The sequence below is a fragment of the Salmo trutta genome, chromosome 24, assembly GCF_901001165.1.
Source record: "Salmo trutta chromosome 24, fSalTru1.1, whole genome shotgun sequence".
NCBI classification, from domain to species: domain Eukaryota; kingdom Metazoa; phylum Chordata; class Actinopteri; order Salmoniformes; family Salmonidae; genus Salmo; species Salmo trutta.
In genome coordinates, this window is record NC_042980.1 from 4,097,598 (window position 1) to 4,124,881 (window position 27,284).

General features: G+C 42.1%; 1 protein-coding gene across 2 annotated transcripts; it reads left to right on the forward strand.

Moving 5' to 3' along the window:
- The first annotated feature begins 3,634 nt into the window (after positions 1-3,634).
- Positions 3,635-27,059, forward strand: LOC115160605 (cell division cycle protein 16 homolog). 2 transcript variants are annotated; one of them, XM_029710799.1, is made up of 18 exons: positions 3,635-3,810; positions 4,840-4,894; positions 5,016-5,113; positions 5,470-5,508; positions 6,964-7,098; positions 7,538-7,697; positions 9,551-9,645; positions 10,082-10,215; positions 10,473-10,552; positions 10,653-10,702; positions 10,881-10,954; positions 11,177-11,302; positions 11,590-11,742; positions 12,807-12,870; positions 13,036-13,097; positions 23,891-24,026; positions 24,167-24,275; positions 26,184-27,059. In XM_029710799.1, the coding sequence occupies exons 1-18, from the start codon at positions 3,763-3,765 to the stop codon at positions 26,441-26,443; spliced, it is 1,878 nt and encodes a 625-aa protein (XP_029566659.1). In that variant the 5' UTR covers positions 3,635-3,762; the 3' UTR covers positions 26,444-27,059. The 2 variants fall into 2 exon arrangements, with proteins under 2 accessions (XP_029566659.1, XP_029566660.1); XM_029710800.1 differs by having other exon boundaries at positions 24,167-24,257.
- The last annotated feature ends 225 nt before the right edge of the window (positions 27,060-27,284 follow it).

The window sequence follows — 27,284 nt, forward strand, 5'->3', positions numbered from 1 at the left end:
TTCTTTCTTGCAGACTTTCTCAAGCTCTGTTAAGTCTTTCCACAGATTTTCAATGGGATTCAAGTCTGGGCTTTGGCTGGGCCACTCAAGGACCTAAACATTCTTGTTCAAAAGCCATTCCAGCATTGCTTTGGCTGTATGCTTGGGATCATTGTCCTGTTGGAACGTAAATCTTCGCCCCAGTCTAAGGTCGTTTGCACTCTGAAGCAAGTTCTCATCAAGGATTTTCCTGTATTTTGCTCCATTCATTGTTCCCTCTATCCTTACCAGTCTCCCAGTCCCTGCTGCCACCACCATTATTCATGGTAGGGATGGTTTTCGACCTGTGCCTATTGTTTTCCAGACATATCATTTTGCGTTTGTAAATATTGTACAATCCAGTAGCCCAAAGCTCTTTAATCGCTGCTAAAGGTTAATCTAACATGTATTAACTTAGGGGTGTGAACACTTATGTAAATGAGATATTTCAGTACTTCATTTTCAATACATTTGGAAAAATGAAAAAAAGTATGTTTTCACTTTGTCATTAAGGGGTATTGTGCATCAATGGGTGAGATTGTTATTCTTTTTTTGCACATATGTGCACATATGTGACATGTATGCAATTTTTGGGGACCACTACTGGTCATGAGTGCAACTTTCAGAAGTACTGCATGGCTAAAAAGTATACAACATTTCCGGAAAATCTCTTTAAACAAAATGGACCCTATTTTATTTTTTTTCTCCAAAATCTGGTCACCTTATCAAGGTGTGTCACCACCAAAACATTGCCGGCAACCTAGTTGCATTGCATCGCAAGAGAGCAGAAAAATGTTTACAATATTTTATTTTGCTAAAAATGAGCCCCACCTGCCCTGAATGACAGGGCGCCACTGATGATTTGAGAAAGTCGGGGGAAAAGCTTGCGCTAAGTTCCTTGCCTCAGGCTGCACAGCTGTTCTCTCATCAAGTTATCATATTTTTACCCATAAGAGTATTCTCCATTTTAATCTTGTCTTTACTAATATGTCAAATTAGTTTTGATTTAGAGTTGACCATTATGAAATGGGCAAGAACAGTGGCAGGGAGCAAATGGAGGCCCTTGCTTTCTCCCCGCTCTGTTTTTTAATGAAGCTGGATAGGCTACTTCGGTTTTATAGCGGAGCTGTCCTTAACATGAGCAGCTGGGAAATAAATATAAGAACACTTATTTCACTCCACAAATCAACCACTGTTTGAGGAGCATGCTGTCGCTGTGTGACAGGTGATATTCGGCCCAAACTCTGTATGCCATGGGCTCTCCAACCCTGTTCATGTAGCTACCCTGTGCCTAATTTGGGAAACAAGTGAAATCTGTTCGGGAACATCGATAGTAGCCTATTTTAGGAAGAAAACATATTTCAATAAACTGTTGACAGTCCCTCTGCGCGCTTGAGAAAGGAATAAAGGAAAGAAAAGGAGATGGAAACGCAAGGTGGAGAGATATCCTGTAGCTAAAAGTAATGTGTCAGCCTATTAATTATGAAAATATAAAATATTCCCCATTACTAGGCTATTCAAAATCATAAACAAATTCACTATAATTGTAAACTAACTGCAAGCGACCCTGTGTTGTGTAAAAATCTTCCCAGCATGAAATAGTTCCCAATCGTTTTGATTGTGTTGTTTGTGTTGTCTGTTTAACAATTTCTCACAGTGTGAACATTTTCTTAGGTCAATAATACATTTGCGGCTATGGAACCCTGACCTGTTCACCGGACATGTTACCTTGTCCCAGACCGGCTGTTTTCAACTCTCTGGAGACAGCAGGTGCTGATTGGCTATGAAAAGCCAACTGACATTTACTCCTGAGGTGCTGATCTGTGTTGCACCCTCGACAACCACTGTGATTATTATTATCTGACCCTGCTGGTCATCTATGAACATTTGGGCTATGTTCTGTTATAATCTCCACCTGGCACAGCTAGAAGAGGACTGGCCACCCCTCATAACCTGGTTCCTCTCTAGGTTTCTTCCTAGGTTCCGGCCTTTCTAGGGAGTTTTTCCTAGCCACCGTGCTTCTACACCTGCATTGCTTGCTGTTTGGGGTTTTAGGCTGGGTTTTTGTACATCCCTTTGTGACATCAGCTGATGTAAGAAGGGCTTTATAAATACATTTGATTGATTTGTCTCTTTGTGTGGATGGCTGAGCTCGTGCTGATGTCTCTCTTTGACCCTGCCTTGAAAAACGGTTCTGTGGATGTGTGCATTTGCTACATTTTGCCAATCCGGACTCACGTGTCTAAGTGCTGAGGGTTGATGTGAGGAGGTTTTTTGCAATTGCAAAGACTTGGCTCTACTTTTTCGATTGATAGTACATATATTTGTTCAAGACTGCTATCTCAAAACAGTACCTGGGAACATCTGCTGAAGGAAGCGATCTACTAGGTAAGTGCTAACTTCCTATCTTCCTCACTCACAAGTAATCACACGCTAACGTTACTTCTCCCATATCGCGGGAACTCAGTGTTTACAGCGTAACACAATCACATCAAGCAGTTGAAATAACAGCAAACTGCATTCATTTCATTTGTTTAACATTGTTTCTATTGTTTATATTAACCGCTGCTGTACCAAACCAAATGCTAGGCTGGTAGCATGGGGAAGAAATATTGTCTAGACACCTTTTTTTCAGGGTGTTTTTTATAAATTGACTGGCTGGGCTGTGGGACACTGGCTGCACATTGATAAAGCTAACTGAATTGTTAACAGGCATTACCCGTGGAATATATGGAGATTGTGGAACTATAACTCCCTATTATCAACCAATCAGCATCCAGGATCCAAATAACCCATTTTTTAACTGTGCTATTGCAGTTATTATAAATTAAGATGAATGTTTGCCTTTGTTATATCTAATGTACCATGTTTTCACATTCTATAAGGTCGAAACATGAAAACGCAGGCCTCTGTGACGCATCCTATCGAAGTTAGACAGGCATGGTCTATCCTGGGCCCTTTTGAAAAGAGAACCGCAGCTGGTAACCAATATGCCCTAACCATGACTGACCTCTTCAGCTAAACCCTTGGAGGGCAAATCGGGAACAGAGATGGCTTCAATAATCACCGCCAAACTTCTTGATTTTGGACAGCATCATCACTGAACGGGGAGCGGAGTGAATTGTTACATGGTGAACTGAGAAACATACAGACTGTCTGGTTAATGCTTGAAGAAGTTAGTTTGAAAAGGTTTTACAACTTGAATTCATAATAACCGGTGTTATGCTGAAAAAAAGACTGCACTTATATTTGTCAGGAAAAAGTAAAAAAAAAGATTTGTTTTAATTTCCTTTACAAACTGAGTACTTTAAATATTGAATTTAATTTGACTGTATATCTATTTAACTCATACCTTCGATAGAACATCACTCAGAGATGCACAAAAACAAAATAACGTTACAAGTGGGTGAACCTTTCCTTTACTTTCACGTGTAGTTATAAAACAAAAAAGGGTTTTCCCTCATTTTCTACAAAAATATAAATACACATTTTAATTGGCTATATCAGTCATGTAATTAATTAACTGTTGTCAAATGTTCTCCGCCGCAATTAAATGAAATAGTCATAGCATTTTATTTTCTGTGAAATGACCGGAACCCTTAATCAAAGGCCCGAGTTTCCTTGCGGAGTTTTAAGTGACACTACTGCTGCAGAAGAAGCCTCGTAGCTAGCTAGCTACTAGGGAGTACATTTTCACATGATAATGATACGCTTTGATTTGTAAAAAGCATTAGGACAATTACAATGAATCTCGACAGACTTCGAAAACGTGTACGACACTACATTGATCAGGTACGAAATGTAGCTAGCTAGACTTGGTCGGGATAAGAAGCGAGGTAGCTAACGTTAGCTAAATTCTGTTGCCGCTGTCAGATTGGAAAAATGTATTGCTCCTGCCAGCTAAGTAAATGGGCTAGGTACTGTTCAGAATGACAAGTCTACAGGAACGTTACCCAGCTGTGTAAGGTTATATTTGCTTTAGCATAATGTAAATAGAACTTGCCAGCTTGTCGATTTAAATATAGACCACAGCATGTCGTTTCCAACGGGGGTAAATTAATCATAGTGGGCATAGCGAGGTCCTACTGGCGCGTTCTAGCATTTGTCTATTTCCGTTAAGGAACGCCAAGTGAGGGTGTGCAATAACTCAATTCGACATAGTACTCCTTCTAAACAACGCAATTTGAAAATGTTTTTGGTAAAGTCTACAAAACGTAGTCCACACTCTGTAACATATTCTAGTTTTGGGAACAGGAAACTGTACTGAGCTCAAATGTTTCATCAATGAGAGAATGTCGGACAAATTCCATCTCGCTCTATTTTCACCCAGCTGCCAGCCACTGGGCTTCCTGCCATCACCATATTTGGTGGTGAGTGGAAATGCCAACCGGATGCTTCAGATTTATGCGGCTCATTGTTCGATCTGTGTTGTAGTCCTAAAAACGGAAATGAGTTACTTCTGATTCGTTTGGCTATTCCTATGGAGGAAATTATTGGGGTTTTGGGATAAATGCTGAAAATAAGGTCTGAGCTTAACACAGGCTTAGGAAATCTAATATGTTTTGTTCTGAGATATCAGTCAATTAACATGACCTTTTATGAATTAGCTAGTAACTAGTTAGCTACCCTGCTTGTGCTTGCTACTAAGTCAGTGGCCTGAACTAGCTACTATGTACTTGGAGGTTAGCCACATTATATCAGGGCTAGCTAACTTGTATCAGTGAGTGTTGACAGCCCCTGACAGTGTCAGTTTCATACTTGTAGTAAACACATTCAGAATGTTTGGTTTCATGCTGCCTTCCCTGTCTGTTATGTTTGCAGCAACAGTATCAAAGTGCTCTATTTTGGGCAGATAAGATTGCATCCCTGTCACATGGTGAGTGATCTTCCTGATTGATGAGATGTAACAAATGTTTTGTGTTCATCTGGCTAGTTAGTATAAAATGTTGTTTAGTAGGGTATCTAACGGAGGTGATGCTATTTTCCTGTCCTTGCAGAAGACCCCCAGGATATCTACTGGCTAGCACAGTGCCTTTACCTCACCTCTCAGTACCACAGAGCCTCCCATGCCCTCCGCTCACGTAAACTAGATAAGGTAAGACCACCTGGTTGGCTTCCCTCAATTTGTTGCAATGTGGCATGCAGGTAGCTTGGGTGCCACCCTGTTCTACACGTCTCACTGAGGGGCCCTCATGCACTAGCATGCAGCTCACTAGCATGCAGAAGGACTAATGACATGTTGGATACTAGGCATATTCTGACTTGTCATTATGAGTCTGTCCAGTCTGTATGTTACATTCTTCTATGTAGCTTTCAAAACTTTGTGCCATCCAGAGTATGCCTTTGATATTTTTGATAGAAGAAGCATTGTACTGGGTGTGCTGCATGTCCTTGTTGATCTGAACAGTTGTTGTCAGTCAGCTTGTTCCTAATATTTATCTTTCATTTCAGTTGTATGGCGCTTGTCAATATCTTGCTGCTAGGTGCCACGTGAGTATTAGTCTTAGGCTTCTTCTTGTGATGAAATATACCTGTTCAAACTCTCCATGATCCTATGGGTCAATCCACTTAAATTCAATTACTTTTCTACAGTATCCCTTTTGATTTAAACATATCTTTTCAAACATGTTTGCCCATGAAATGAGTGGTCAGAAAGTGACTTCTTGGACCTGAATGCCGAAACATTTTAGAAGATAAAGGTGTTCAAAGTTGACCCATTTTGCATACCCCACCATAATGTGAGACATCATGTCTTCATTGCTGAAAAATATTAAAAATTGACTTTGATATTATTTAAAATCTTACACACAGTTGTCTAACTATTTTCTAATTTCTTGAAAAAAAGTATTTTAACAATTAGCAGAAATTATCTAAAATTGCGTAAACTACTATTTTTTTTGTTCATATTCTCGTACGTTATAGCTTAGACCCTATTTTACATCATCTGAGGTTTTTATGTTGCGCCGCCATCGGTTGAGAGACAACATGCTCATGAAAACAGAGTGGGTGTTATTTCAATCACAGAAATAGAATGGACCTATCCCTTCAGATCACTGCAATTTTACTGAACTTGAATATAACAAAAATAAATTGATGCTGGATAGTAAATAATGCCGAAAAAGCCTTTGTGCAAACAAACTTCCAGAAGTAATCAAGGCACTCTCATGTAGTGGATAAATGAGAAAACGTTTTATTGTTTTTACAGCTCATGCATAGCAAGAATAAAAAAAATACTATGCAGCATGAACTTTGTTCTGTAGTATTTCATCCTATGATCAAAGAGCACCTCATGGATTAACTATCAACCAAATACGCATTCCTTTCCTGTGTCTCTTATTGAAAAAAGTACATTTAATTGACATTTTAAATTCTAACTACTACCACAAAGATGGCCACCGGTCCACTTTCCATCCAATGTCAACTTAAATGGTTGTCTATGATTTCAATAGGTTTCCAATGGACAGTAATTTAAAACAACAGATTCCTATTCAAGTCAACATTCTCTGATGTGTGGACCTCCAACCATCTTTGTGGTATCGTTTGAAAGTTGAAATAAAAATGGTTGTACATTTATCAGCCAAACATGACACCCCACCCTGTATTCAATAGCATGTTATGTCTCAACCGATGGCGGGCACAACAAACCTCAGATGTAAAATAATCTAAGCTACAACATGCATTGGGGTTTACATGTTTTTGGATAATCAAAAAATAAAATGGTTTCACAGCCCTGTTTTGTAAGCTTTTAAATGGTAGCAATCTCATCTGTTAATGTCTCGTGGTATGGTGGGGTATGCAAAATGGGTCAACTTTAATGCACCTTTTTATCTCTTGAATATTTTTACATTCAAGTACAAAAACCCACAACCCTGAATTTCCCAGCACCATACTCTTAACTGAGCTGAGCCATTGGAAGCACTAACTGAGTGTTTGTGTTTTGTGCAGTATGCTGCCAAAGAGTTCCAGCAGGCCTTAGACATCCTGGACATGGAGGAGCCAACCAGCAAGAAGCTGCTGGACCGGAGTGTCAAAGAGGAGAACAGGATGCAAGAATCAGACTGGGAGATGACCCCTGCCTCTGTGAGTCTCAGCTTTGACACAATAGGGTCCCATGTGTTTTTGTGGCCCTGTAATACCACGTTTGTAGTCTTACAATGGGATTTTCCAGTCTCTTCACATTTATGGTGTTGTGATTACAGGTGAACTATTTACATACTGTACTGTAGGTGACTGAGGCAGAGATTGAATACCATGTTGCCATGTCAAAGACCCTTTGGCTGAATGTTTATGATTTGTTCCTTTCTAAGCTATAAAAATGTCCTTTTGTAATTATCACCATCATATTATTAAAGGGGTCCCGTCATTCACCCGGTAGCCACATCACCTGCCATATTCATACAAAATTCATGTGTGGGTCTTTTGAATGTCAGAATCCTCTTGAGTATTCCTGCTGATGTTGCTTCAGTGGTTCTGACCTCTTGTGGTCCCTTTAATGTCTTTCTTTCCCTCTCTTTTTCAGATCAACAGTTCCATCTGCCTGTTGCGGGGGAAGATCTATGATGCCATGGACAACCGGCCTCTGGCCACATCCAGCTACAAAGAGGCCTTGAAACTGGACGTGTACTGCTTTGAAGCCTTTGACCTTCTAACGTCCCACCACATGCTGACCGCTCAGGAAGGTGAGGCCAGAGCAAGACTGGGAACAGAAACAGACTTAAGGGGAATGTGGAATCAAAAAATAAGACTAACGTTTTTTGCACGTGTGCAGCAGAAGTAATGTACAGGGATGCAAACTCGTCACTTTTTGGCAATATTCGCAGTTTTGATCTCAAAATGTAGGTCATCCACTGGAATCTTGTAGATCTGTCAGAAAAAAAAGTTATATTGCCGAAAAGTGACGCGTTTACATACCTGCTGCACAGGAGTAATAAAATGCATCACTAGCACGCATACTAGTGATGTGCGGGTTGACTCATAACCTGCAGTTCTATCCGTGGGGCGGTCGTGTTTATGGTCATAAAATATTGTATAGATGAAGGGTAGATGGGTGGCGGGCTGGTTGAATGAAGAGAGAACAATACATAAAATCCATAAATGTATCATTCTTGTGCAATTTATAGGCTACATTATTATTATTATTATTATTATTATTATTATTTAAAAATATATATATTTGACCCCCCCCTTTCCTCCCCAATTTCGATCTTGTCTCATCGCTGCAACTCCCCAATGGGCTCAGGAGGAAAAGGTCGAAACATAACCCGCCAAACTGCGCTTAACACGCGCCTGCTTAACCCGGAAGCCAGCCGCACCAATGTGTCGGAGGAAACACTGTTCAACTGACAACCGGGGTCAGCCTGCAGGTGCCCGGCCCGCCACAAGGAGTTGGTAGTGCACGATGCGCCTTGTAAATCCCCCCCCCCCCGAACAAACCCTCCCCTAACCTGGACGACGCTAGCTCGATGGGGTTTAAGTCTGGAGACTGCTGGCCATTCCATGATTTGAAGCCTACCGTCTTGTTCTTTTCTTCTAAGGTAGTTCTGACATAGCCTGTAGGTATGTTTTGGTTCATTATCTTGCTGTAGGATGAACCCCTGACAACTAGGCGTACACCAGAGGGTATTGCATGGCACCAGAGGGTATTGCTGTGGTAGCCATTTTGGTTCTGGCTGCCACCCACTCTGTGCAAGTCGCCGACTCTGGATCCACGCTTCCTCTATGTTTGACAGTTGGTGTCACACACTGAGGAACCATCCTTTCGCCTACACGATGGCGTACAAAAACCCTGCGTGATTAACCGAAGATTTTGATTCATCGGTCCATAAGACCTTCCAGTCTTCAGTAGTCCACTGACGGTGCTTCATGGCCCAGGCAAGCCTCTTTTTTTCTTATTTTGCCATCTTAGCAATGGCTTTCTTACTGCCACTCGACCTGTCAAACTTGCAGCTCGAAGTCTTCTCTTCACAGTTGAAACTGAGACTAAGACGGCTGCGCCACTCGGGAGCCCTAAGGCACTGCATCTCAGTGCTAGAGGCGTCACTACAGACCCATGTTCAATTCCAGGCAGTATCACAACCGGCCCGTGATTGGGAGTCCCATAGGCTTTGCACAATTGGCCCAGCGTAGTTAGGGTTTGGCTGGGGTAGAATTTGTTCTTAAATTTCATAGCTGGAAAAATGGGAGTGTTCTAAAACTTTTGACAGTTTGTGTGTGATATATATATATATATATATATTTTTTTTTCTTTTTCATTGATAACTTTTTTGGGGGTTATTGGGCCTCCATGGGCCTTGGCCTGGTATCACATCGTTAGTAAAATGTTGGTATTGTGACAACCCCACTCTGATAATCTATACAGATTTTTCGTGTGTTTCTGTGCCCCTTTTTGGGCCCTCACCAGTTTGCATCCCTGAAATATAGGTATCTATGTTGCTTTGTTTTAAGCCATTAATGGTTTATAGATGTGTCAGTAGGGTAAATGTATTACATTTTTTCCCAAACCCTTTATTTGAAGACCTTTTTGTGTTTGTAGAAAAGGACTTCCTGGACTTGCTTCCTTTGAGCCAACAGTGCACAGAGGAAGAAGACAAATTACTTCACTTCCTGTTTGAGAATAAATTGAAGAAGGTACGTCCACTGTTATCCTCGGTGTCAGGACATCAGTTGCATTCAGATTCCTATGTTAAGTTTCAGTTTTTTACATTGTCATTTGCAAAGTTGATCATCATGTTGTGTTTCTATGTTGGATTACACCGGTCATCAAATGTCACTTTGGATTTTGCGCTGTAGTTCAGAATGAACCATATGATTATTTTCTAAATAATACAATCACTCATATTTGGTTAATATTGGTTGTCTACAGTTGCCCCTAACAATGACGACAACATCAACCCAGAAATGTTCTCTCTGATTTTACTAAAGTTAAGAGTGGTCATTTGTCTCAAATTAGTGTTTATTCGATTGCTAATGATGATGGTGCTTTTGTTCCAATTCCACATTTGTTTCCCTCTCCCTTTTTCCACTTTTTTTTCTCCATTCATCCTTTCCTCTTTCCTTCCCTCAGTATAACAAACCCAGTGATATGGTGGTCCCAGAGATGGTCAACGGTCTCCAGGACAATTTGGATGTGGTGGTCTCCCTTGCTGAGAGGCATTATTACAACTGTGACTTCAAAATGTGCTACAAACTCACTTCCATGTAAGTTTGATAACTAACCGCTGGCCCACCTTAACCTTTTAACTACAAATTGAGATTTGTTGGCAGTCTGCAAGCGTTAACTGGCCAATCTAACTTTTTGGGAAAAAAAATATAAGAACTGTTGTGATATTCGTATGGTTTATGTTAGTGGAATATTATTCTCTCTCAGCTCGGCTCAGTTGTGTAAAAAGGATATACATTTCACACTTATCATTTGGTCCTGTCTGTAAAACCTGAATGTTTTGTGTTTCTTCAAGGGTGATGGTGAAAGACCCATTCCATGCCAACTGTTTACCTGTTCATATAGGAACACTGGTGGAGCTCAGCAAAGCAAATGGTAAGACCGTTGAAGCTCTTAAGTTTGGTTATTCATACACGTAAAAGATACATTTAACATCTGAATATGTACTATGATTCTCCTCTTTTTACTACCACAGAACTGTTTTACCTTTCGCACAGGCTTGTGGACTTGTACCCCAACAACCCAGTAAGTATAGCCCCTGCCCTATATAGTGCAAAGTGTTCCCTCCTATGCTATGAGTACACCCCCCCAATACTAGCGTCTTGCCATTCCACATATCCAAGCTCTGATTGGTACGGTATGTTTTCTTTTGTGTGTATTTTATTTGACCACTAGACAAATGGTAAACGGTGTTTTCATCCAGGTCTCTTGGTTTGCTGTGGGATGCTACTATCTAATGGTTGGTCACAAAAATGAACACGCGCGTAGATATCTCAGGTACCAGATATCATGTTTTTCTTATCACCAAGCATATTTTATATTCAGCAGTCAGACATTGATATTCTATATATTGTACATTTAAATATTTTGATTCACTTGCTGCTGAATAAAATCTACAAATTTCAAAGAATTATAAAAAAAAAAAACATAATTGAATGTCATTCACTCAGACTAGAATATCTCTTATTTACACTAAGTTCCTTATGCTGTCTCCCACAGCAAGGCGACCACTCTGGAGCGGACGTACGGTCCGGCATGGATCGCTTATGGTCACTCGTTTGCAGTGGAGAGTGAACACGACCAGGCCATGGCTGCCTACTTCACTGCTGCTCAACTGATGAAGGGGTATGTACTGTTATTGTACACAGACACCCCTTCCACACAGACACAACGCCACACATCCACAGAACAGGGCTGTCATATGTGCTGAAAAGCAATGTTGAACATGAACACATTTGTTGGCGTGTGTTCAAAGATGTATCTTGCTAAAAGCAGGTGTGCCTTAGTCATTGAAAACAGTGAGAAATGTACAGTGTCATAACACTATATATATATATATATATAGTACGTACCTTCACAACCGTGCCCCTTAGACTTGACCCCTAACCCTTGCTCTCATCTCTCTTGTCCAGATGTCACCTCCCCATGTTGTACATAGGGCTGGAGTACGGTCTTACAAACAACTCTAAACTGGCCGAGCGCTTCTTCAGCCAGGCCCTGAGCATAGCACCAGAAGACCCCTTTGTCATGCACGAGGTGGCCGTTGTTGCCTTTCAGAACGGAGAGTGAGTCACACACACACTTACATACTGAGATAATGTACATGCACACACTGGGGGAAAACACCCACACAGTGGGAAAACGTACATATGTGCATACTCACACACATGCACCCAAGAGGATATATAGCATACACTGTAATACCCCCACGTGCTCACATACTACACTGAGTGTACAAAGCATTAGGAATACCTCCCTAATATTGAGTTTCTCCCCCTTTTAGCCTCAGAACAGCCTCAATTTGTTGTGCATGGACTCTACAAGGTGTCGAAAGCACTCCACGGGGATGCTGGCCCTTGTTGACTCCAATGATTTCCACATTTGTGTCAAGTTGGCTGGATGTCATTTGGGTGGTGGACCATTCTTGGTACATACAGGAATCTGTTGAGCGTGAAAAACACAGCTGTGTTGCAGTTCTTGACACACTCAAACCGGTGCACCTGGGCACCTACTACCATACCGTGTTCAAAGACACCTTAAATATTTTGTCTTGTCCATTCACCCTCTGAAGGGCACACACACGCAATCCGTGTCTCAATTGTTTCAAGGCTTAAAAATCCTTCTTTAAACTGTCTCCTCCCCTTCATCTACACTGATTATGAAGTGGATTTAACAAGTGACATTAAAAGGATCATGGCTTTCACCTGGTCAGTCTGTCATGGAAATACACAGAGTGTTTTGTACGCTCAGTGTTTAACACACTCTGCAATACCCCCACATGCACACATACACGCTTGAGGTCTCTCATCATAGCCATTAGCAAATGGGTTAGAAGAGTGTTCCTCTAACGATGGGTTTAAACCCACTGGTAGGGCCACGAGTGATTTGGTTTGGGTCGGGATTCTGTCTGTCTATTGAGGTTTAGCTGTACCTGGCCATGCCTCCATCATAGTTGCTGGAACCGTGCCGGAAAGGACCATTTGTAAAGAAGAAAAAAATCTGTGCTGGCACAGTATGGTTCGGGTTGACACGATAGTGTGTGTGAAAGGGTACTTATCCCTTATTTTTTTTCTTTGTTCATGTGTTGGCTTTGATTGTGCTGAAATGTGTTCAATTCTGTCATTTTCAGCTGGAAAACAGCTGAGAAGTTGTTCCTGGACGCGATGGACAAGATCAAAGCCATTGGGAATGAGGTAGCTGCTCATTTGAATCAACTAACTCTAGCCCCACATGTACTGTGTCAAACTCCATTCTTACATTTCTTTGAATGTCTTAAGAACTGGCAGCCAGTGTAGTTGCTGTGTGTTTATTTTCAATACAAACATTCCTCTTTTTGTAAAAGTTGTATTTTCTTCCAGGTAACAGTGGACAAGTGGGAGCCACTCCTGAACAACCTGGGTCACGTATGTCGAAAACTGAAGTGAGTATAAAGATCCTCTGCGAGTATTTACTCATCAGGACACCAGAGGGGTATGTCACGAAGCAGGAAGGAGTTGCGAGCTCACTTTGGTTTATTCTGAATTCAACTTGGGATAACTATTGTCACGAAGGGGTCAACACCTTTTAGCCAGGTAAATTACTATGGTAACTGTTGGACTCTGGGCTTTCCACGTGCGACATGCACACGCAGTTACAAGCCTGGTTTGAATTAGTGGAAGGTGTTGGATAAATATCCACCTTTGTGAGCTGGAATGTGGCACTAACTGAAACTAGTTAGCCTAAACTAATCCAGAATATTTCTAGTTGGCTTGTGACACACCCCTTTTGAGGGGATGGAACTGAACAGCATGGAAGTTCTGACTGGCATATGCACTATCTCTGTATCTCCAATGACATTGTTGTGGTCCTGTCCTTGTTCTCATCTCACTTATAAATTCAGGATTAGGTAGTTAGACAGGCAGGCGTTTCTCTATTGTCTCCCAGGTACCTGATAAACCATTGTTAAAGGACAGGGATTCAAAAACTTTCCTGAGTGGTATTTCAGGAGGAGAGTCTGAGGTGATGAGAGGACTTACTGCAGGGTTCCCCAACTGATGGCCCGTGGGCTGAATTTCTCCCGTGGGTGGTTTCATTTTGCCCCCCAAGTTTTCTGAGCCCAAAAAAGTAAATGTTTGTTGGACATAAAATCACCAGGAAATCCGCTCCAACTGATTTTAATTTTAAGAAATATTTTCCCAAGTTTTCCCATTCATAATGGAGAGAAATGTGATCGTGTACAAATGTAAGCAAGGCTTGAAATGATTGATTTAGTCAAACATATCTGTTTAGGCTTCTTACAGTCAATTGGCAGTCTACAAATGATTTGTAATTATGTTCTGGCCCCCCGACAATCCGCTGAACATAAAATCGGCCCGCGGCTGAATCTAGTTGATGATCCCTGACCTACTGTGTCTCTCTCTCTCTTTCTTTCTCCTCGCACTATTTTCAAAGACATGCATTTGTTCTTCTCCCGTCCTTCTGTATAAGTAGGACTCTCATTGACTATTAATGCACAGATCTGTTAATGAATAATGCATAGTAGCCACTAAGCAGATCTAGAGAGGCTTTGTAGTGCAAGTGGCTGTTTTTGAAAAGGTTTGGGTACTTCATATCTAAAGGGGCATCTTTGGAAATCCACACCTTGCAGTTAATGCGTGTTTTTATTTTATTGAAGGCTTCTTAACAGGATTGCAGTGTTCACTGATCTATTGAATTAATCAGTTGGTCAAGCCCTGCAAACAACATGCACATGGTTCAGTAATTGATTTGTTCAAGAGATGATGGGATGTTTTCCTATGTGGTGAATTTGATTGATTATGGTAAAATATTGAGCCATTAATTTAACCTGAGTGGAGTGAGAGGCAGGGTTTGCAGTTTTGGGACTATTCAATTGGTTCCATTGTGCCAATCTCAATCAAGAACTGCTAATAATTATAATATTAGTCATTCATTTAATTTGTAAATCACTTCTTACAATCCAAGGTGCAATTTTTTAACTTTTTTTTTATGTATATACACTACTGTTCAAAAGTTTGAAATTTCCAGGTTTTGAAAGAAAAGCTATTTTTTTTGTCAATTAAAATAACATCAAATTGATCAGAAATACAGTCTAGACATTAATATCGTAAAGTACTATTGTAGCTGGAAACGGCTGAATTTTAATGGAATATCTACATAGGCGTACAGAGGCCTATTATCAGCAACCATCACTCCTGTGTTCCATTGAGACGTTGTGTTAGCTAATCCAAGTTTATCATTTCAAAAGGCTAATTGATCATTAGAAAACCCTTTTGCAATTATGTTACCACAGCTGAAAACTGTTCTGATGAAATTATCAATTAGCCTTTTTAAAATGATAAACTTAGATTAGCTAACACAACATGCCATTGGAACACAGGAGTGATGGTTGCTGATAATGGGCCTCTGTACGCCTATGTAGATATTCCATTAAAAATCAGCCGTTTGAACTTATCCTCTGCAGCAGCGGTAACTCTGGGTCTTCCTTTCCTGTGGCGGTTCTCATGAGAGCCAGTTTCATCGTAGCACTTGATGGTTTTTGCAAATGCACCTGAAGAAACTTGAAATATTCTGGATTGACTGACCTTCATGTCTTTAAATTAATGATGGACTGTGATTTCTCTTTGCTTATTTGAGCTGTTCTTGTCATAATATGGACTTGGTATTTTACAAATTGGGCTATCTTCTGTATACCCCCCCACCTTGTCACAACACAACTGATGGACTCAAGCGCATTAAGAACGAAAGATATTCCACAAATGTACTTTAAAAGTTAATTTAATTGCTTCTTTTTTTCCACCTTTTATTTAACCAGGTAGGCTAGTTGAGAACAAGTTCTCATTTGCAACTGCGACCTGGCCAAGATCAAGCAAAGCAGTTCGACACATACAGCAACACAGAGTTACACGTAGAATAAACAAACATTAGAAAAAAGTCTATATACAGCATGTGCAAATGAGGTAGGATAAGCGAGGTAAGGCAATAAATAGACCATGGTGGCGAAGTAATTACAATATAGCAATTAAACACTGGAATGGTAGAATGTGCCGAAGACGAATGTGCAAGTAGAGATACTGGGGTGCAAAGGAGCAAAATAAATAAATAAATACAGTATGGGGATGAGGTAGATTGGATGGGCTATTTACAGATGAGCTATGTACAGGTGCAGTGATCTGTGAGCTGCTCTGACAGTTGGTGCTTAAAGCTAGTGAGGGAGGTAAGTCTCCAGCTTTAGTGATTTTTGCAGTTCGTTCCAGTCATTGGCAGCAGAGAACTGGAAGGAGAGTCGGCCAAGGGAAGAATTGGCTTTGGGGGTGACCAGTGAGATATACCTGCTGGAGCGCGTGCTACGGGTGGGTGCTGCTATGGTGACCAGTGAGCTGAGATAAGGCGGGGCTTTACCTAGCAGAGACTTGTAGATGACCAGGAGCCAGTGGGTTTGGCGACGAGTATGAAGCGAGGGCCAGCCAACGAGAGCGTAGAGGTCGCAGTGGTGGGTAGTATATGGGGCTTTGGTGACAAAACAGATGGCACTGTGATAGACTGCATCCAATTTGTTGAGTAGAGTGTTGGAGGCTATTTTTGTAAATGACATCGCCGAAGTCAAGGATCGGTAGGATGGTCAGTTTTACGAGGATATGTTTGGCAGCATGAGTGAAGGATGCTTTGTTGCGAAATAAGAAGCCGATTCTAGATTCAATTTTGTATTGGAGATGCTTAATGTGAGTCTGGAAGAAGAGTTTACAGTCTAACCAGACACCTAGGTGTTTGTAGTTGTCCACATATTCTAAGTCGGAACCATCCAGACTAGTGATGCGTGCAGGTGTGGGCAGCGATCAGTTGAAGAGCATGCATTTAGTTTTACTTGCATTTAAGAGCAGTTGGAGGCCACGGAAGGAGTGTTGTATGGCATTGAAGCTCATCTGGAGGTTAGTTAACACAGTGTCCAAAGAAGGGCCAGAGGTATACAGAATGGTGTCGTCTGCGTTGAGGTGGATCAAAGAATCACCAGCAGCAAGAGCGACATCATTGATGTATACAGAGAAGAGAGTCGGCCCGAGAATTGAACCCTGTGGCACCCCCATGGAGACTGCCAGAAGTCCGGACAACAGGCCCTCCGATTTGACACACTGAACTCTATCAGAGAAGTAGTTGGTGAACCAGGCGAGGCAATCATTTGAGAAACCAAGGCTATTGAGTCTGCCAATAAGAATGTTGTGATTGACAGTCAGGTGACTACCTCATGAAGCTGGTTGAGAGAATGCCAGGAGTGTGCAACGCTGTAATCAAGGCAAAGGGTGGCTACTTTGAAGAATCTCATACAGTATATCACAAAAGTGAGTACACCCCTCACATTTTTGTAAATATTTGAGTATATCTTTTCATGTGACAACACTGAAGAAATGACACTTTGCTACAATGTAGTGAGTGTACAGCTTGTATAACAGAGTAAATTTGCTGTCCCCTCAAAATAACACACAGCCATTAATGTGCGGCCCCCCAAAGAAATGCCACCCCACACCATGACTGACCCACCGCCAAACCGGTCATGCTGGAGGATGTTGCAGGCAGCAGAACGTTCTCCACAGCGTCTCCAGACTCTGTCACGTCTGTCACGTGCTCAGTGTGACCTGCTTTCATCTGTAAAGAGCACAGGGCGCCAGTGGTGGATTTGCCAATCTTGGTGTTCTCTGGCAGATGCCAAACGTCCTGCACGGTGTTGGGCTGTAAGCACAACCCCCACCTGTGGACATCGGGCCCTCATACCACCCTCATGGAGTCTGTTTCTGACCGTTTGAGCAGACACATGCACCTTTGTGGCCTGCTGGAGGTCATTTTGCAGGGCTCTGGCAGTGCTCCTCCTGTTCCTCCTTGCACAAAGGCGGAGGTAGCGGTTCTGCTGCTGGGTTGTTGCCCTCCAACGGCCTCCTCCACGTCTCCTGATGTACTGGCCTGTCTCCTGGTAGCGCCTCCATGCTCTGGACACTACGCTGACAGACACAGCAAACCTTCTTGCCACAGCTCGCATTGATGTGCCATCCTGGATGAGCTGCACTATCTGAGCCACTTGTGTGGGTTGTAGACTCTGTCTCATGCTACCACTAGAGTGAAAGCACCGCCATCATTCAAAAGTGACCAAAACATCAGCCAGGAAGCATAGGAACTGAAAGTGGTCTGTGGTCTTGCTTATTGCCTATCATTTCCACCTGTTGTCTATTCCATTTGCACAACAGCATGTGAAATTTATTGTCAATCAGTGTTGCTTCCTAAGTGGACAGTTTGATTTCACAGAAGTGTGATTGACTTGGAGTTATATTGTGTTGTTTAAGTGTTCCCTTTATTTTTTTGAGTAGTATATATTGTTTTGGTTACTACATGATTCCATATGTGATATTTCATAGTTTTGACGTCTTAAATATTATTCTACAATGTAAAAAAAATGAATTGAATGACTTGGTGTGCCAACCTTTGACTGGTACTTATAAACTCAGCATAAAAAAAGAACGTCCCTTTTTCAGGACCCTGTCTTTCAAAGATAATTCGTAAAAATCCAAATAACTTCACAGATCTTTATTGTAAACGGTTTAAACACTGTTTCTCATGCTTGTTCAATGAACCATAAACAATTAATGAACATGCACCTGTGGAACGGTCATTGAGACAGACACTAACAGCTTCCAGACGGTAGGCCTGGAAGCTGTTAGTGGTCACAGTTATGAAAACTTAGGACACAAAAGAGGCCTTTCTACTTACTGCTCATCTGCGTGAATGTGCCTTAGGCATGCTGCAAGGAGGCATGAGTACTGCAGATGTGACCAGGGCAATAAATTGCAATGTCCGTACTGTGAGACGGCGTTACATGGAGTCAGGACGGACAGCTGATCATCCTCGCAGTGGCAGACCACGTGTAACAACACCTGCACAGGATCGGTACATCCGAACATCACACCTGCGGGACAGGTACAGGATGGCAACAACTGCCTGAGTTACACCAGGAACACACAATCCCTCCATCAGTGCTCAGACTGTCCTCAATAGGCTGAGAGAGGCTGGACTGAGGGCTTGTAGGCCTGTTGTCTGGTTGAGGACCTGCCTTACATCACTGGCAACAACGTCACCTATGGGCACAAACCCACCGTCGCTGGACCAGTCAGGACTGGCGAAAAATGTTCTTCACTGACGAGTCGCGGAATTGTCTCACCAGGGGTGATGGTTGGATTTGCGTTTATCGTCGACGAAAGGAGCATTACACCGAGGCATGTACTCTGGAGCGGGATCAATTTGGAGGTGGAGGGTCCGCCATGGTCTGGGGCGGTGTGTCACAGCATCATTGGACTGAGCTTGTCATTGCCTGCAATCTTAACGCCAGCGAAGAGCTCGGATCTCAATCCCATTGAGCACATCTGGGATTTGTTGGATGGGAGGGTGAGGGCTAGGGCCATTCCCCCCCAGAAATGTCTGGGAACTTGCCTGTGCCTTGGTGGAAGAGTGGGGTAACATCTCACAGCAAGAATTGGCAAATCTGGTGCAGTCCATGAGGAAGAGATGCACTGTAGTACTTAATGCAGCTGGTGGCCACACCAGATACTGACTGTTACTTTTTTTATTTGACCCTCTTTGTTCAGGGACACATTATTCCATTTCTGTTAGTCACATGTCTGTGGAACTTGTTCACTTTGTCTGTTGTTGAATCTTTTATGTTCATACAAATATTTACACATGTTAAGTTTGCTGAAAATACATGCAGTTGACAGTGAGAGGACGTTTTCTTTTTTGCTGAGTTTTTATATATAATTTAAAGCTTTTTCAAATTAGTTGTTGAACATTGTCTAGCAATCATTTCCAGGTCTTCCCATAGATTTTCAAGCAGATTTAAAATAAAAGCTGTAACTTTGTCACTCATTCACTGTCTTCTTGGTAAGGAACTCCAGAGTAGATTTGGCCTTGTTTTTGATATTGTCATACTGAAATGGTAATTCATCTTCCAGTGTGGTACTCAGTAATTTGTTGTATTGGATTTGATTTACAGTTCATATAAGGAAATCAGTCAATTGAAATAAATGTATTAGGCCCAAATCTATGGATTTCACATGACTGGGCAGGGGTGCAGCCATGGGTGGGCCTGGGAGGGCATAGGTCCACCCAATTAGGAGCCAGGCCCAGCTAATCAGAATAATTTTTATTACTAACATACTCCTCAGTTTCATTAGCTGTCCAGGTGGCTGGTCTCAGATGATCCTGCAGGTGAAGAAGCTGGATATGTGGAGGTCCTAGGCTGGCGTGGTTACACGTGGTCCGCTGTTGTGAAGCTGGTTGGACGTTCTGCCAAATTCTCTAAAACGTTATTGGAGGGGCTTATGGTAGAGAAATGAACATTCAATTCTCTGGTGGACATTCCTGCAGTCGGCATGCCAATTGCACGCTCCCTCTCAACTTGAGACATCTGTGAGAAATTCTGTGATCTTTTATTTCAGCTCATGAAACATGGGACCAACACTTTGCGTTTATATTTTTGTTCAGTGTACATTGTTGTGGATCCATCCTCAGTTTTTTTCCTATCACTGCCATTAAACTTAAGCTGTTTTAGTCACCATTGAAATCCCTGAGCGGTTTCCTTCCGCTCCAGCAACTGTGTTAGGAAGGGCGCCTGCATCTTTGTAGTGACTGGGTGTATTGCTACACCATTCAAAGTGTAATTTAACAACTTCACCATGCTCAAAGGGATATTCATTGTCTACATGCAACTTACTGTTATGCAATTATAATTTTTTTTACTCCTGAACTTATTTAGGCTTGCCATAACCAAGTGTTTGAATATGTATTGACTGAAGACATTTCAGCTTTTCATGTTTAATTCATTTGTAAACATTTCGTAAAACATACCCCTTGACTTACTTCACATTTTGTGTTGCAACATGAATTCAAAATGGATTAAATATATTTTTCTCACCCATCTACACATCCCATAATGACAAAGTGAATGTGTGTTTTTAGACATGTTTGCAAATTTATTGAAAATGAAATACAGAAATATCTTATTTACATAAGTATTACCCTTAGCCAATACATGGTAGAATCATCTTTTGCAGCGATTACAGCGGTGAGTCTTTCTGGGTAATTCTCTAATTGCCTTGAACGCCTAGGTTGCACAATATTTGCACATCCTTTAAAAAAAATCAACAAGCTCTGTCAAGTTGGTTGTTGATCATTGCTAGACAGAAATGTAAGTTTTGCCATAGATTTTTACATGAAAACTGTAGCTAGGCCACTTAGGAACATTCAGCGTCATCTTGGTAAGAAAGTCTAGACCTCTATCAGCAATTATGTCATTCAGTAGTAAGCCTTTGTTTATGGATCTTGCATTTTAAAGCCCCAGTTGACTTACTTTGGAAGTTGCCTGAGGCGCAGCATGCAGAACTGGCCAGTGTCCTGTATCATCCACCTCCGGTGTGCATGATGTACTGTGTTGTATTGAACTGGGCAGTGTACACAACAGACTTAGGTTTGTTCTTTAGTCTACCGCCCCATTATCCTTGCTGTCTGCATTTTTTCTGGAGGATCCCGTATAGGCTTTCCTTCAGTTTCCTGCACAGGTTTTCTTTTCAGATGTTTCAAAACATCTGAGGAATCTTTGCGTGTAGTGAACGATAGTTGCGGCCATTTCTGTATCTTTTGGTCCAGCCTTTGGTCCTGAAGATGGGAGACAAGATTAGGATAAACCTTTTTTTTTTTTTTTTTTTTACATAACACTCTGGATTTGTGCAGTGAAATGTGTTGTGTTACAAGGTCAGCCATAGTAGTACAGAGCCCCCGGAGCAATTCTTTTTTTCCTTTTCGGCTTGGATATTAAAACTAGCGGCCTTTCAGTTACTGGCCCAATACTCTAACCGCTAGGTTACTTGTCACCCTAGGATCCTAGGAGGATCTGAGCTGATATTTGAATCCAAACAACTACAGTTGATGTCTGAAGTTTACATACATCTTAGCATAATATATTTAAACTCAGTTTTTCACAATTCCTGACATTTAACCCTGGTAAAAAGCCCCTGTCTTACGTCAGTTAGGATCACCACTTTATTTTAAGAATGTGAAATGTCAGAATAATAGTAGAGAGAAGGATTTATTTTAGCTTCTATTTCTTTCATCACATTCCCAGTGGGTCAGAAGTTTACATAGTAATTGAGTATATTTGGTAGTGTTGCCTTTAAATTGTTTAACTTGGGTCAAATGTTTCGGGTAGCCTTCCACAAGCTTCCCACAATAAGTTGGGTGGATTTTGGGCCATTCCTCCTGACAGAGCTGGTGTAACTGAGTCAGGTTTGTAGGCCTCCTTGCTCGCACACACTTTTTCAGGGCTTTGTGATGGCCACTCCAATACCTTCAATCAATGAAATATATTTATAAAACCCTTCTTACATCATCTGATGTCACAAAGTGCTGTACAGAAACCCAGCCTCAAACCCAAAACGGCAAGCAATGCAGGTGTAGAAGCACGGTGGCTAGGAAAAACTCCCTAGAAAGGCCGGAACCTAGGAAGAAACCTAGAGAGGAACCAGGTTATGAGGGGTGGCCAGTCCTCTTCTGGCTGGGCCGGGTGGAGATTATAACAGAACATGGCCAAGATGTTCATAGATGACCAGCAGGGTCAAATAATAATATTCACAATGGTTGTCGAGGGTGCAACAGGTCTCAGGAGTAAATGTCAGTTGGCTTTTCATAGCCGATCATTCTAGAGACAGCAGGAGCGGTAGAGATACTCAGAGTTGAAAACAGCAGGTCTGGGACAGGTAACACGTCCGGTGAACAGATCAGGGTTCCATAGCCGCAGGCAGAACAGTTAACTGGAGCAGAATCATGGCCCGGTGGACTACAGACAGCAAGGAGTCATCAGGCCAGGTAGTCCTGAGGCATGGTCCTAGGGCTCAGGTCCTCCGAGAGAGAGAATTAGAGAGAGCATACTTAAATTCACACAGGACACCGGATAAGACGGGAGAAATACTCCAGATATAACAGACTGACCCTAGACCCCCGACACAAGCATAATACTGGAGGCTGAGACAGGAGGGGTCAGGAGACACTGTGTCCCTGTCTGACGATACCCCCGGACAGGGCCAAACAGGCAGGATATAACCCCACCCACTTTGCCAAAGCACAGCCCCCACACCACTAGAGGGATATCTTCAACCACGACATCATCCATTTGGAAGACCCATTTGCGACCAAGCTTTAACTTCCTGACTGATGTCTTGAGATGTTGCTTCAATATTTCCACATAATTTTCCTCCCTCATGATGCCATCTATTTTGTGAAGTGCACCAATCCCTCCTGCAGCAAAGCACCCCCACAACATGATGCTGCCACCCCCGTGCTTCACGGTTGGGATGGTATTCTTCAGCTTGCAAGCCTCCCCCTCTTTCTTCCAAATATAACGATGGTCATTATGGCCAAACAGTTCTATTTTTGTTTCATCAGACCAGAGGACATTTCTCCAAAAAGTACTATCTTTTTTCTTCCTTGCTGAGCAGCCTTTCAGGTTGTGTCGATATAGGACTTGTTTTACTGTGGATATAGAACATTTTGTACCTGTTTCCTCCAGCATCTTTACAAAGTCCTTTTCTGTTGTTCTGGGATTGATTTGCACTTTTCACACCAAAGTACATTCATCTCTAGGTGACAGAACGCGTCTCCTTCCTGAGCGGAATGACAGCTGCGTGGTCCCATGGTGTTTATACTTACGTACTATTGTTTGTACAGATGAGCTTACTTGTCATGCACAAGGTATAGGTCCTAACCGACTTGCCAGAACTATGGTTTGTTAACAAGAAATTTGTGGAGTGGTTGAAAAATTAGTGTTAATGACTCCAACTTAAGTGTATGTAAACTGTAGCTAGTTGATTATAAAAGTACCAGTAGTCAAATGTCTTAACTAATTTCACTTTGTTGATTTCTCCAGCTCTCTCTCTCAGCATATTTATTGTTTCAACTTCTAATTGCTGCTCTAAGGATTAAGTTTGCAAGAGTAAATTACCAAGGCTGCCATTGGTGGAACAATATCAAAAATAAAACAAATACTATTTTTACCTAGTTCTGATAGGGAAGGTGTTGTTTGGTTACATCCTTTTTTTGGGCTCTCTGAACCCACCCAGCCTAAACCCTTTATTTGGCTCTGGTCATTAGAGAACTGTCCAATTTGTTGTTTTTTTGGTTCTCCAATAGGAAGTATGTCCAGGCGTTGGAGTACCACCGCCAGGCCCTGGTTCTCATCCCCCAGCACGCGTCAACCTACTCCGCAATCGGATATGTGCACAGCCTCATGGGAGACTTCGAGAGCGCAATCGACTACTTCCACACGGTACTGTTTATTTTTTTTATTTTTTTTGGTCCGTTTTATTTATATTTTAAATCCATAGACACAGAATCTGTGTGACACGTTGAATAAATGTTAATGTTATTACAGCAATTGATGTGAGTTTTTGCTTCTTTTTCTGGCAGGCACTCGGTCTTAAGCGAGATGACACGTTTTCTGTGACGATGCTCGGCCACTGCATTGAGATGTACATTGGGGATACGGATGCCTACATAGGTAAAACTTCCTACATAGGTAAAACGACTTCCTTTGCAACCCATGCTAAAACAGATTTGCGAAAAACATTTGTGGATGTATTTCTTATATTTTTGCCAGTAAACATCAATGACTTACAAGACATTTAAGTACTGTTGATTTTGCGTTTCTTTTTTGCTTTTTCCCCGAGTCTTGTTGCCCGTGTGTGCCTTGCCCGGCGAATTGTGTTAAGAAATAATAGCGCTTTTTCTGAGGGACACTGTTGGATAATATGTGCGTTATGCACTGGGATTGCAACTCGAGCCCCTGTGTCATCTGTTAGAAAGACCCTGCAAGTCAGTGATCCACTGTCAAAGGTTTAATTCTAATAAACAAGAAGAAGAATGAATAGTAGTTGGATGAGTGTATTTTCTATCAAAATAAATAATAAAATATTAGTAATTTTAAAATGAGTCAGCACCATAATGACAGATATACAATGGGAATATGTATAATAATTACAGTCTGGAATGTATACATTGTTTTAATGTTAAACATTATGGGTGGATTGTAACGAAAAGGCAGAACTTAACGCGCACCTGCAGGTTAGCACTGGGTTTCGTATTTCTTAACATGCTAAAAGAATAGCGGAAAACTAGTAGACCACCGCTCCTGACATTGTTACGGTGTCAAGTCAGCTTGATACAAGACATATGTATATGTGTGTATATATATATATACACACATACAAAAGTATGTGGAAACCCCTTCAAATTAGTGGATTCGACTATTTCAGCCACACCCGTTCCTGACAGGTGTATAAAATCTAGCACACAGCCATGCAATCTCCATAGACAAACATTGGCAGTAGAATGGCCTTACTGAAGAGCTCAGTGACTTTCAACGTGGCACTGTCATAGTATGCCAAACATCAGTTAGTCAAATTTCTGCCCTGCTAGAGCTGCCCCGGTCAACTGTAAGTTATGATATTGTGTGGTGGAAACGTCTAGGAGCAACAACGGCTCAGCCACAAAGATGTAGGCCACACAAGCTCACAGAACGGGACAACCGAGTGCTGAAGCGTGTAGCGCGTAAAAATTGTCTGTCCTCGGTTGCGACACTCACTAACGAGTACCACACTTCCTCTGAAAGCAACGTCAGCACAAGAACTGTTTATCGGGAGCTTTATAAAATGGGTTTCCGTGGCAGAACAGCCACACACACAAGCCTAAGATCACCATGCCAATGCCAAGCGTTGGCTGGAGGGGTGTAAAACTCGCCGCCATTGGACTCTGGAACAGTGGAAACACATTCTCTGTAGTGATGAATCACGCTTCACAATCTGGCAGGCCGACGGACGAATCTGGGTTTGACGGATGGCAGGAGAACGCTACCTGCCCGACTGCATTATTACAAACTGTAAAGTTTGAGGAATAATGGTCTGGGGTTGTTTTTCATGGTTCGGGCTAGGCCCCTTAGTTCTAGTGAAGGGAAATCTTAACGCTACAACATACAATGATATTCTAGAAGATTTTGTGCTTCCAAGGCCCTTTCCTGTTTAAGCATGAAAATGCCCCCGTGCACGTGAGGTCCATACAGAAATGGTCTGTCGAGATTGGTGTGGAAGAACTTGACTAGTCTGCACAGAGGCCCTGACCTCAACCCCATCTTCCACCTTTGGGATAAATTGGAACACTGACTGTGAGCCAGGCCTAATCGCCCAACATCAGTGGCGGACCTCACTAATGCTCTTGTGACTGAATGGAAGCAAGTCCCCACAGCAATGTTCCAACATATAGTGGAAAGCCTTCCCAGAAGAGTGGAGGCCGTTCTAGCAGCGACAGGGGGGACCAACTTCATATTAATGCTCATAATTTTGGAATGAGCAGGTGTCCACATACCTTTGGTCATTGTGTGTGTGTGTGTGTGTGTGTGTCTAAAGCATTTAATAGTATATGTGTCTTTCAGGGACGGACATAAAAGACAAAGTCCGTGGGACGCTGAGCACGCCGGGGTTGATGAAGATGCTGAACACTTCGACGGAACCCAGTAACGCTCGAACCACGGCACTTCTGGAGGAGAGCGGCATCATGGCCCTGGAGACGCCGCAGTCCAATCAGGACAAGGCCTCGTTGGACACGCCCCTGCGGAGCTCGCTGCCCCTGGAATGCAACATGTACGAGAGTGACATGATGCTCGAGACCTCGATGTCCGACACCAGCGCGTGATGTCACTGATGATATCATAGTAGTGGCCGATTGCCTGGTCCCAGCCTCGGGACCCATTACCAAGCAGACAGTATCTATAGGTTTCTCGTCGTGTTCCCCTCTTGGGGATTTGAAGTGATGGGATTGGAATAGACTAAGCGATGGGGAAGAGGTTAAGGCAGAGCTTTTTAGCAGCAATTTGAGCTTCAGTCCATTTGGTTTTGTTGGAAAAAGATGTCACACTCAATACCGTATTGTAAAATATATATTTTTTGGCTGAATGAATATTGCTCACACTATTTCAACCCTTTCATATTCCCAAGGGGAAGTTGAAAGGGACCTGGGGATGTGAGGTGTGGGCTTGGTTTGGATTTGGGCCTCAGGCGGGTAGTCTGAAGACAATGGGAAAAGTGGGGTAAGCAGAGACATGGTACTCTGATGCTTAACAGAATGGAATGAATGTAGCAGCAACACCTCTGCACTAACTGACTGTGCCCCCTACTCCTGCCCACTAGCAGGAACATGTGTTGCTACCTGTGGATTTTTACTTTGAATAAACAAACAAAACTGGCTGAATGCAAGTGTTTTGATGAAAATACTGGTAATACCTACAATAAACCGTACATGTATCTTTTTATATTCTGTTTTCTTTTGTGTGATCATTGCAATCTTGGTCAGGTTGCTTTAAAAAAAACCTTGACACTAATACTTTTCACACTACCAACCATATTTGTATACATCCCAATGCATTTCAATTGCCATAGACTTGAATGGAAAGAAAAAATTCTGGTCGTAACTTGTCTTCCACCGTTGAACCTGTTGTGGTATAGGGGGCAGTATTTTCACGGCTGGATAAAAACAC

Bases quoted from the DNA above. Each gene is read 5' to 3' on its own strand.
- LOC115160605 (XM_029710799.1), top strand. From the start codon at position 3,763: ATGAATCTCGACAGACTTCGAAAACGTGTACGACACTACATTGATCAG. The intron at 13,098-23,890 runs GTGAGTATAAAG...GTTCTCCAATAG, and splicing joins CACGTATGTCGAAAACTGAA to GAAGTATGTCCAGGCGTTGG. The intron at 24,276-26,183 runs GTAAAACGACTT...TGTGTCTTTCAG, and splicing joins AGGTAAAACTTCCTACATAG to GGACGGACATAAAAGACAAA.